Here is a 12,542-nt window from a genome sequence, read left to right as displayed (position 1 = left end):
CGAACCTATCCTAACCTCGGATGAGAGTCGCACCCTGAATGGAAACACTGCCCACAGACCTATATATATATATATATATATATATATATATATATATACCTAATAACAAAGAATAACATTACTTGTTAAAATATCTCTCCTATTTTAAAAGCCTTTTATTTATTTTAGCACACCAACATTATTATTTATGGAATTTAAAATATTAAATAGCTGATTTTAATAATTTATATTAAATCTAGAAATTAACCTAGAATGTTGACCATAAATATCGTAAATATATATATATATATATACCTAATAACAAAGAATAACATTACTTGTTAAAATATCTCTCCTATTTTAAAAGCCTTTTATTTATTTTAGCACACCAACATTATTATTTATGGAATTTAAAATATTAAATAGCTGATTTTAATAATTTATATTAAATCTAGAAATTAACCTAGAATGTTGACCATAAATATCGTAAATTTTGGCACATTTGCCACCTACTAAGAGACAAGACAGTTAAATTTAATTTTATTCACTTCTCCGATTATATCTATATAGCAGCTATAAAGAGGACATTGGCTCAAACAAAGTTTGGGTTTTGGCCATGTGTATAATACTTACATTTTTCTCAAGAAACGGTGAGGATAATAATGTTCCCGTACAAAATGTATTGTATTAGATTGTAAAAATAATAATTTAATAATTTTGAAATAATGAAGTTTGTTTTTACAATTATTCATTAAGTTTTAGACAAAAAATAAATTATGAAATTACTGTCGCAGATTTAGTATAGTAGTAATAAATAAATATTTTGAATGCGTTTTACTCAGGTAGGTGTGTGTGTCTTTTATGAAGTTTGAAGGACAGCATTGTAATGCCAATAAATAATAATTTCATTTATTCTTGTATTATTTTATATTTAGTTTTGATTTTAATGCTATACATATTGTTTATATGATTTCTTTTAGCCAATTTTCATCATATTGTCTAGACGAAGGTCCTCCTGTTGCAACTGATCTAAACGTTTTATTACGTATAATTGTTTGTGGTTTTATCATTATTTTGTATTCTAAGAGGTGTTTCCTCTCGTCGATTTTTTCATGTCGAAATCCACGAAACATTTTAGTGAACTCATAAACCGGTTACGCCATTTAAAATATAATCTAGTTTTAAAATCGTAAATTTATTACAATTTCAGATTTAGGTCTCACAATTAAACCTTATATTTTTTGCTCTTTAATACAATTTATAATTCTAAATTCATTACAAAAAAGTGTACAATAATTTAAAATTTGTGAACTTCAACATCTGCCTCTGAGTTATCATCCACCGACACATCTTCAAGATGTATAATTTTCTCGACATTTTCGTTAAACGTGACAACTGATTTTCTTCTTGGACGTACCTTTTCCCCAAATTCATCATCATCAGACTCATCTGTGTTATCTTTTAACTTGTCGATTGATTGAATTACAATCGGCCATTTTGAATCAGGTTCAGAAACATTAATTATTGCTTCAGTTTTCTCTACATTTTTCGAAGATGCCTTTTCTGGTACTTCTTTGGGAGCATCGAGACGTTCTTGAAGCTTTTTTTCACTTTTTCGTAGTTCCTCTATTCCTATAAGCCTTGGTGTTGTAAAGACAGGTTCCACCTTTGGTGATTCGACAGAATCGTTTCGTGAACGCAAACTATTTTGGTCACTGAATTGGTCGTAGTCGTTCGCTATTTTCCTGTAAAATAATATTTGAATATGTTACTAAACTCTTTAAAGAGTACTGTTAGAGATTATCATAATACTATACAGTATGTACATACGTACATCGATGTCAGTAGAGTTTGATTTTACATTCACATTATTTAATTTCTTTGACAAGAAAAGTTTTTAAAAGAGTTATACCAGTAAAGTTACACCAGTACAGTACATTAATTAATTTGGTGACGAAACTGTAGATATTTCTCAAGAATATTTAGGACCTAGTTACTGAAGTTACATTTAGATTTTAAAAATCATTGCATAATAGATGAGGAATGTTTCGTCTGATTCCTATGTTCAAAGTGTCTTGGTTAAAATATGACATTTTTTAATAACACGGTACAATTATTTTCTGTGAAAGACATACCTTCGCAAGTAGAACCATACCCCGAAAACTAGAATTATGATAAGAAGTAACACTGCTAGTACTATAGTTGCCGCTAACAATCCAATCTCACGTTCAAAAGCAGGACATATCTGAAGTTCATCTAGATGATCTTCCAGTGATAGGACACGGGCCAAGCTGACCGTTACCATGGTGTTACGAAGATCACTGTAAAAATCTAGTTTTAGTTAAAGTAGTTTAACCACCAACAAAATAGTTGTGTAACTGTTAACTATAGAGGTTAATAAAAAATATATATAATGAGAATGTATTGCTATTATGTTACCCTACTTAACATTGAGGTCGTATGTTCGAACTCCAGCTTTTTAATTATAGATATTTCTTTCTTCGTCTAGAGTTGGTATTAGTCTACTCTTCTCAACCCTAATGTCGTTGCGTTTGAATCGCGGCTGTGCTCAAATATGTACCAACTTGTGGTGCGGAGGAAAACATGAAAAAACCGGCATGACCTCAAAATCGACGGACGTCAGGCAAACGCTTGCATATTTAGAATCATCACGAAAAACTTACAAAATCCCAGGTTATCCAGAACGTTACGCCTACTGAATGCTGTCTCCTACACTATCGACATATTTGTAAGTTCGCAAAGTGAATTCACAGTAGCGATATTGTGTATATGTGTTTAATATTATATATGCACTTTATTATAGTTTATTAATTGATTTTCGACATTATCGTATTGTATACTATACAGTCTGTAAGGATAATGTATGTATTTTTGTAATAAATAAATAAAAAACTTGGGCCGAACCCTAAAGATAGTCCAGCTTCATCAGGTACCCTAAACATTCATGTCTACGTACTATTTTGAACACTTTCTACTTAAGATATTAAGGCAGTTAGGCTGTTGGTATTTTAATTAAAAACTTACTCAGTGAGTTGTGTGACATCAACAGGTTCACGCTGTTTTAGGCCATAAACATAAAGTCTTAGCGAGGCTCCATTTGTATTTACATCACGTCGCTCCCTTGATTTGTCTCCTTCGTTGTCATAACGGCTTTCCGAAATTACGGTAGTGCGAAGTGGTTTTACATCATATCCAACAGCGTTAGTCAGCTCATCCAGTATTGTTGATTCATCGTCAAGAAATCTACTTGGAACTGTTACAACGGCTATCTGATTTCTATCTAATAACCGAACCTGTGAATTACTTTTATAATTAATTATTTATTATATTTGGAATTAAATTGAAAATTACTGGACAGATTATAATTATCTCCTTTATCCCTGTAACCTATTTATTTCCGAAATATAAATGTAGTAGTAGTGTGAAGCCGAGAATCGAGATAGGCCGCTAGTATTCATAAAGTGCTTCAAAAGTTTAATGAAAAACAACAAGTACAATGGAAGAGTACAATTTTCCATTGTACTTGACTATAATAATTTGAATTTGACTCAACCAATTTAATTTTAAAAGCAATATTTTTAATTTCATATGTTTCATCTACTCTATCGTATGAATAGCCAAAGCATTAGCGAGTTTATTAAATGTTGTAACAAACGCTACAGCTGAATATCTTACAGGTCGCTAGTTATACGGCGCCGTTTAGTTACAAAGCTAGGCTATTAATTGAACGGCTAATTATGCTAGTTGGCTGCGACACATATATATATATCTATTTACTTTTATAACCACACCAAAAAGGCCACACATAAGAATTAAAAACTGATTACATGTTTTATTACACATTAATATTAGAACGTAGGTGAATAGATATAATAATAGTAGGTGCGGACAAAAACATAATATAACGATTACAAGGCAATACAGACAGAATTGGCAGCACCCAAGATATGTATGGTCAGTGCCTAAAACGATGAACAATGTCAGCAGTAAATAAATAATATTATGTAAACAGTTAAGGTCGACTGGATAGTAAACAATACTCTCTGAAGTTTACATTATTAAAAGATACTTCAAAGATTTGGGGTCGAGTACCGTTATTTTGTCAGATTTAAAAGACTCTTTAATTAGTGCCTTTAATTTATTAAGCCTTTATCGCATGTTACAGTGTTGAAACAGCAATGATTTATTTTAAATAACGCTAATGTATTAACGGTTTGTTGATATACAAAGCGACTTTGAAAAGTGTATAGTTTTGTACATGTTAGTTTTGCAATCAGGAAAAAATATGTAGCTAATAAATTAGTTCGTTAGGGAATGAATATAATAAATGATACTGAACATTGTAGTTTTTTCTGCATTGCAAGCATTATATAACATTAGAACATAATAGGAGTTGCATAGAGTTCCTTGCAAGTTGAATTTTTCCGTTCCATCGTCCCTTGATTAGTGTTATGAATAGAATTAGATTTGTTAATCGTGTTTATAACAAATCGGGTGTATATACAAATGAGAATCTTCATCTTATTAATATTAAGTTTAAAGAATTCTTTTTGATAAGTACTTATAACAACGCATAGTTACGATAGGTTCATTCAGATTATTTAGAAGTACAATCAGCCATAAACTCTGTTTTAAATTCCACAGTTAATAAAAGCCATGTCATAGACTCTCAGCTCTATAGAACGGTTGACATTTTGAACATAGAACTTGGGCGTTCGTTTGTAATATGGAAAAACACAGTTTTGGGTCTATGACACATAGATGCTATCATAGCTACGTGACGGCGGATTTTCCACGAGTCTAACAGTAATAATTGGTACAAACAGGATATAAGATGTCACCAGAGACCCAAACCTCGTGAGACTGGTTTGGTGCAAGTTCACATCCTTAATGGCTATTGGCACGAAAAATTTACAGAAATGGACTTTTAAATAACGAATGATTTTTTTTTGTTTGACTCATGCGACTACTACACATAATAAATTGTTGCAATTCTGCGAAAATATCGTTGCAGGAAAATTCAATTACTCGCAAAAGAAACAGAAATAGGTTTTAGAAGGTTCAATTTTGAAACATTTAACAAAATATACGAGAATGTACAACCCGATTCCTTTATTGCATTGTATGTATGTTTGACCCCGGTAACACAACAGCTGTTCTGCAAGCCAACAAGTATTTCAGAAAAACAGTTGCGATTTATGTATCGGAAAGCTATGGAAGTTATCGCACAAAGGAGGACCTTTTTTATTACCAGAAAGTTGAAGTGGCGTAGGAACATTAGAACTTTGACTTTATCATATCCAATTTTCATAAAAACTTGTATGAAAGTGGGATAAATAATTGACCTCTATTAAATAGTTTTATGAATTTAATTTATGTCTGTTGAACTCTGGGAGCCGTTCGGCGTAATAAGTAGCTCATAAATAACCAAGTGACCCACATTTCTTGTAGATTTTATTCGAATTTTTGTATTAAATATTTTATATTCTGATTTATTCGAAACTGGACTCAGCTGTGTAATTGGATACAAACTTCTTACGTCCCTATTAACATTGGAAGGTTTGGTAAATTCAACAAAATTTATTCAATCGTAAACCAAAAAAGTATAATACATTCCTTATTATTCCCACTATAGTTGGTGCAGTGGTTTCCCTTCAAAACGTATAGTAGTCTTAGTATAGCCTAAGCCTATGCGTACGACTCTCAATCCATAGATCGTGCGCTCGAATTCCGACTGTACAAGTCTTTTCTTTCCATAAGTACACGCTATTAACACTGGTTCGTACGGCATTAATTGTATGGAAACCGACAGGTCCTATGCAACATGTGCCAAGCTCATCATCTAATAATATCAGTACGGATGGACCTTTAACAAAGTATCAATAGCCCCTCACTTTGTTCACCACCGAAGTAATACCAAATCAGTTACACGAATCTAATTGCTTCAGGAATAACTCTAAAATTTCTACAAAATAATAGCCCGTATAAAGAGCTGTGTTCATTGGCTTAGGTCCGCGTGCAACCGTGTACCAGGATCATGAATCAATCCGGTTAAATTGTTACCAAACTTAATAATTATAATATAGCTTTATTCTATACAAATACAACACAATATATTAACATCAGTAAGTAAAATAAAATGTTGTATTCATTAGAACTAGAAGCAGTGTTGGCCTAGTGGCTTCAGCATGCGACTCTCATACCTGAGGTTGTAAGTTCGATCCCCGGCTGTTCACCACTTTCTTTCTAAGTGCGCATTTAACATTTGGTCGAACGGTGAAGGAAAACATCGTGAGGAAACCGATATGTCTTCGCCCCAAAAAAACGACGACGTGTGTCAGGCTTAGAGGCTGATCACCTACTTACCTATTTTATTTAAAAATGATCATGAAACAGATTCAGAAATTTGAGGCCAAGACCGAATGAGGATGTAGCGCTACTGATTTCTTTCATTTTTCTGTTAATTTTTATATGGAGACACCACGCGTAAAAGCCTTCTCCAAGGCATGCCACAACTTTTGAAGTTTATATGCCAGCATTGCCTACCACGATTGCTAAAAATCATTTGAAAGATTGTGTCATAAACAATGTACATACATAAATTGTAATTAAATTTAGTATTATTATTCAATTTAAAAAAAATATGTATTGCCGACATACATTTGTATGTTAACCGGCAATATGGAATACACACATACATATAGGAAACTGTGGGAGAGAAAAAAACTTTTCTTACCATAATTTCCACAGACCCTTTAAGCCCAGTACCATTTCGATCAACAGCGTCCACCACTAGCCGAGTATTATCTTCCAAAGTAACACGATTCCTCAAATGAACGGAACCAGATGTTGGAGATACTACGAACCTCTCATCCGAACTCATATACCGTAGTAATGCATTCTCTTCTATATCTGCATCCGTTGCCTGTAATAATGTTATTAATAAGTTAGCGAGAGGCATTGACTAATGTACGCGCCGAGACTAAATACATACAGAATTTTTTACTTAATAGATACTCCTACGAACAAACGAACTCGTGGTTTCAGTGTGCGACTTTTATATTGTGCGCATCTATCACTTGCTTGTACGGTAGAGGAAAACATGCTGAAGAAATTCGGCAGAAAGGTGATGATCTACTTGTCTATGAAATATTTGCGTGTTGTTACCACATGAATGTAAGTGCGTGCTCCTATTTCACCATTCCTCCTGCTGATAGAGGACAAATCGTCGTAATTATTATTAATTACTTAAGATGTCATGTGGAGCATTGTTTAATGGTTGCAGCACTATAATAATTGTGTATAACAAAAACTTGGCGATCAAAAAGAGGCGGAGAGTTTAATGCCACTTCATCCGGTTTACGCCCTTGATTTGAGAACTGGCAGTAAATGTACAATTAGAAGCACTTTATATTTATTTCTCTAATTGACCTTCATAAGTTTACAATGTGTTACTTTTATGAATAAACCAATGAGGCCAAGAATGGAAACAATTGCATTTAAGCACGCAAATAATTGCACAGATTAACAAATTGTACACGTAAAAAGCTATTTAAAAAAAATCAGCCGTTTGACGTGACGAGAAGACAAGACATGCTGCTTGTTATTAATTAGACGACCATGGGACGCCCAAGATGTTTTTAAACCGAGTAGTAATAAAATATAATGTTTTAAGCCTTTAACATCGGCTTTTCGATTTTTTAATTTTAGACAAATTATTCAACATAATCATAGTCAAAAAAAGCAAAAATGTTTCAAACATTTTCTTTCAGCTGTTCGAAATTTGAGAATTTTTGGAGGTATCATTATTCAACATGAGAAAAATTTTCAGCATAATTGTAATGAAAAATATAATTAAAAAAAAAACATTTTTATTTCGGCTGTATGAAAATTTTAGGTGTTTTGTTATGAGGCGAGATAAAGAGCACAATTTCAACATTAAATAATCCTAAAAAGAATCGGACGACAATGTTCGCTGTGTCCTAATCAGTTATAGCACTGATGTAATATTATCTAAGTGTTTTTCAAATATATACTTGTCAAAACCATATGCAGTGAGAAAAACAAAATATTTTTAGACTTCAATTGATAAGTGTTTGTTTACTCAATAAATCATGCTATAAGGATGTAGATAGAATTTTAAGACGCCGTGCCATTGAGGTGAGTCACGACAAAATTTTAATTTTATTACATTTTAGTATACATAATTAACTTTGAAATTTATATAAATCTGCTGTAGAATGCAAATGATTGTTGCAAAGAAATTTGAACTTATTTGATAATGAATTCGTTACAAGTCAAGTTCGTTACATACTAGAATATGATGTAAATATGGATAGGATCTTAAAGTTACTTTTACTGGCAGTAATATTACATTTTTTGACGTCAATATAATTTTAAATCAATCAAAGTGAATTTGATTTTTGTAATATTCTTCAGTTTAAATTCGTACATGATTCATTTAATTTAATTTTGCTTACATAAAAGTATACATTACTTTAAACAAGAGATATTGTAAGAAGCCACAAGAAATCCTTTCTCAAAGCGGTCACGCCCCGAGGGCTTTCGCTCTGATTGAAAATGCTAATGAACGATTGTTCCGGTTCCAAATTCGTGAAATTTACACCAAATAACTATGGGAAAGACATTACTGAAGCAGCAGTGCCTATACATCTAAACGTTTTGAAGTACTCCTCTGACAATTTAACATAAAATTGAGAATAGTATGTAGTTATCCTTTTCGCTTTCTGTTTAGTCATATTTTTATAGTGCTGGCGGGAATCAAACATAAGGGCCGTTCAAGTATTACGTAAACACTAAAGGGAGTCTTTGATTTTCGTTTTCCGTGATTATGTCAACAGTAATCATTTAGTTATTTACACATATTACCCACACATTGTGTATGCTTGAAAACAAAATGCTTTACCAAGAATTCATACAAAAAATTAATACGTTTATGTATTATTATTTTTGAAAGCTTTGCTTACTTTTTTTGGGGGTGGGGGAAGAGGGGGGATAAATTGCAGTAAATCTGCTTACGTGGTATTTGAACGTCCCCTAATTCAACTGCTACTCTTTCTAACCACCTACTCTTTTATTTACGAGTTGCATGTAAGATGCAATCATTTAGTCCTGTCCCAAATAACATGGAATATGTTTATTTATTATTGCCTGCACTACACAGCATAGGTAAAAATGTGTGATACAAAAATTATGTGATATTAAGTGATAATGACAGTGTTAAGGATTGTATAGCGATTGCTATTTGTGGTGAGTTGGATCAATTTAAATACAATAATTATTTTCACTGCGTGTTTGCGTGTTGTTCACAGCAATGTAGGCGCTTGCTCCTTCACCGTGCCTTGTTTGTTTTTTAATTAAAAAAAAATAGCAAGTTATGAGGTCGTTAGTACTTACAAACATTTTGTAAAGAAATTACCATATTAAAGAGTAAGTGTATTGACAGTTCTTGTCCGTTCTTGATTTGAGACATGTAAATTTAAATGGATTATTCTTTTGCTCACAAGTGTATATTAAGTTCGTTAAATACATGATATTGATATATCTGTTTTTTTTTTATAGAACAGGGGGCAAACGGGCAGGAGGCTCACCTAATGTAAAGTGACACCGCCGCCCATGGACACTCTCGATGCTAGAGGGCTCGCGAGTGCGTTGCCGGCCTTTTAAGAATTTGTACGCTCTTTTCTTGAAGGACCCTAAGTGGAATTGGTTCGGAAATACTTCAGTGGGCAGCTGGTATTTGTGTGCACTTTAAGTTTTCATTTTTATCACGGATTCAGTTAATAGAAAATATGCTCGGTTGAAAACTAAAAACTAGACGTTTTGACAGTGGATAGTAACAACCGCAAAAAGGATTTTTAACTCCACAAAGGGGCGAATGATGAATGAACACTTGTATAAAATCCGGAATGTTCAAAGCTAAAAGCATGAAATTAATGCAAAGAAAAGGTCAAAATTTCGGTCAAAAGCGACTTTTTGATTGCTTTTTTCTACGGCTACAATCCTATATAGATAAGACACATAAAAATAGACATGTAATCATTTCAATTTAAAAAAGACAGGTTACAAAAACAGGTTGCATGGAGATACATGCTGAATCACAATTCAGTTTTGTGGGCCGTGGCATTGTTTGAATAAAGCAAAAGTTTGGAAGTTTTAATTTCTTCGTATTTCCAACGACCCACTTTTTTTTTTAAACTTGAAATTCTTTTGGAAATTTGTCCTTCATATGCCACTTTGCAAGTGAATAAACATAATCTTTAAATAATCGATACTTAAATGTATTTTCTTTCTTCAAATATATTAATGAGATTTTATATACCGTAGTAGGAGAATATGTCTTCAATTTCCATTTAATCTACCACTAGAAAAACGAGCCTAAAATCATTTTCAGTTCTAAAATAGTTCCTTTTCAAGTTCATACTAATTCTTTCAATTCAAATACTCACCTATCTCTTTCCGTCACAGCGTAGTCACAATTTGCCAGAAAAAGACATAAGTTTATTTTATTCGTAATTGTGAAATAGGAAGTTCTTTGATCATCAATTTATCTCTTCTATAAGACAATGTGAAGACAATGTGAAGTGTTGGCCTAGTGGCTTCAGCGTGCGACTCAAATACCTGAGGTCGCAGGTTTGATGCCCGGCTGTGCACCAATGGAGTTTCTTTCTATGTGCGTATTAAACATTTGCTCGAACGGTGAAGGAAAACATCGTGAGGCAAAATGTCTTAGACCCAAAAAGTCGACGACGTGTGTCAGGCACTGGAGGCTGATCACCTACTTGCCTATTAGATTAAAAAATGATCATGATACAGATTCAGAAATCTGAGGCCAGGACCTAAAGAGGTTATAGCGCCACTGATTTATTTTTATAAGACAATAATGTAGAACTTTGTCATCCTTAACTGATAGCTATTGAAATTGTAATGAACTAAAAAATGATATATGCAATATATACCTACCTTATTATGATAATAATTTTTTTATAATTAGTACTTACTTTTAGCTCGGCTAATGCTCTTGGTAACACAATTTCTGCTAAGTCACCGCTTGGGTATCCAACTGTCACGGAATCGGCTTCAAATTTCGGAGCATTATCATTTATATCCCTAACTATTAGATTCACCAATGTCCTACTAGGGTTATAGGAGATACTATCCGTGAGAATCCATTTATTGGAACCATAGTCTAGAGTATCAACGTTAGAACGCTTGCTTCGTTTATTACAATTTAAGTTCAGTTCCACCTGAATTTGAGAAACAGGCATGAAGGCAATAGAGTCGTGTTCTCTGTCTATAGAACGTGTGTGTAAGCCTTCTGAATTCACGTAAAGCCAATTTTGGTCAAGTGGCCATTTATTTGAAAGACTGTATTCGCAGTTCGGATACTTCGTACGGTCTAGAGGTACTAGGTTTAAGTGTGGTTCTTCCTCATCACGTTCTAGGACGAGTAGAGGTGGTAAATTAAATGTGGTTCCAAGTTCGGCGATTGTCAGCTGAACCTGTAATATCATTTGTGAACATCTTATTTCTTATTAAACAATTATCGAGTCTTCATTTGTTTCATTAATTTCGGTTTTATTAATAGTATAATTTTGTTTTGGATCAGTGATGACCTAGTGGCTTTGGAGTGAGACTCTCATCCTGGGCTCATAGGTTCGAAACCCGGTTGTGTACTAATTAATTTCTTGCCTATCATATTTATTTGAAATTCGCTCGTACGGCGAGGTAAACATCATGATGTGTGCGACTGGCACCGAAAGCTACTACACCTACTTGTTTATTATAAAAAAACAATTGATTATGAAACAAACACAGACGTTTGCCCCCTGTTCTATAAAAAAAGTCATGACGTCATTATCCTATAGGCAAATACGGACTTTACCGGAGATGAAAAGTGACCAACTAAGGATATTCCACTTACCGCTGCAGAAGCAGAGACTTGTGAAATTCTTGTTCGGGCTGTTGCTTTGAAACTGTATACACCAAGATTAGCTGAAGCTGATAGATGTATCTCTCCATTGTTATTGACTGTAAGTCGTTGCTTTAAGTGTTCTGAAAATATCATTAAATTTCTGGTTAAATTCAAATAAAATTTAAAGTTCTAAATTTAAAATATAATTTAATTTTTTACATGATTTTTTATTGGAGGTTGTTTGGCTTAATTGGACGTTAGCATATTTGTTTTGTCTTCCGTCTGCCGTCTAAATTTTAAATTGAGAATTTGCTTTATTTATATACAATACTAGCGGATCCGACAGACGTTGTCCTGTCTACACGTCTTTAATTTCGGGACAGACTAAAATTAAAATTCGAATATTATTTAAAATTTGACACTGCGATGGTCTGTCGGATCCAATGTAAAACATTCCAAAATCAACAACAACTAATAAATTGAAAATTAATTAAAAAAACATTGTCCAGCGGACAAAATTGTGAATCTAAACCATTCCCAGATCCCCTTGAACACACACAAAAAATTTCGTCTAAATCGGTCCAGTAGTTTAGGAGGGGTTCAGTCA

The 12,542-nt window shown here is 33.1% G+C and overlaps 1 protein-coding gene across 2 annotated transcripts in view; it reads right to left on the bottom strand.

Annotated features, from left to right (window-relative positions):
* Window positions 1-926: 926 nt before the first annotated feature.
* Window positions 927-12,542, bottom strand: part of LOC110994652 (protocadherin Fat 4) — a 37,820-nt gene continuing 26,204 nt past the window's right edge. For both annotated transcript variants that reach the window (XM_022261443.2, XM_045630527.1), the window contains 6 exons: window positions 11,945-12,075; window positions 11,022-11,522; window positions 6,737-6,925; window positions 3,025-3,293; window positions 2,115-2,300; window positions 927-1,724 (listed from right to left, as the gene is read on the bottom strand). In XM_022261443.2, the coding sequence (XP_022117135.2) occupies window positions 1,277-1,724; window positions 2,115-2,300; window positions 3,025-3,293; window positions 6,737-6,925; window positions 11,022-11,522; window positions 11,945-12,075 (1,724 nt within the window). In that variant the 3' untranslated portion in view covers window positions 927-1,276. The remainder of the gene's footprint in view (window positions 1,725-2,114; window positions 2,301-3,024; window positions 3,294-6,736; window positions 6,926-11,021; window positions 11,523-11,944; window positions 12,076-12,542) is intronic.

The sequence above is a fragment of the Pieris rapae genome, chromosome 12 (assembly GCF_905147795.1).
Source record: "Pieris rapae chromosome 12, ilPieRapa1.1, whole genome shotgun sequence".
Lineage (NCBI taxonomy): Eukaryota > Metazoa > Arthropoda > Insecta > Lepidoptera > Pieridae > Pieris > Pieris rapae.
This window is presented reverse-complemented; position numbering and strand designations above follow the sequence as displayed.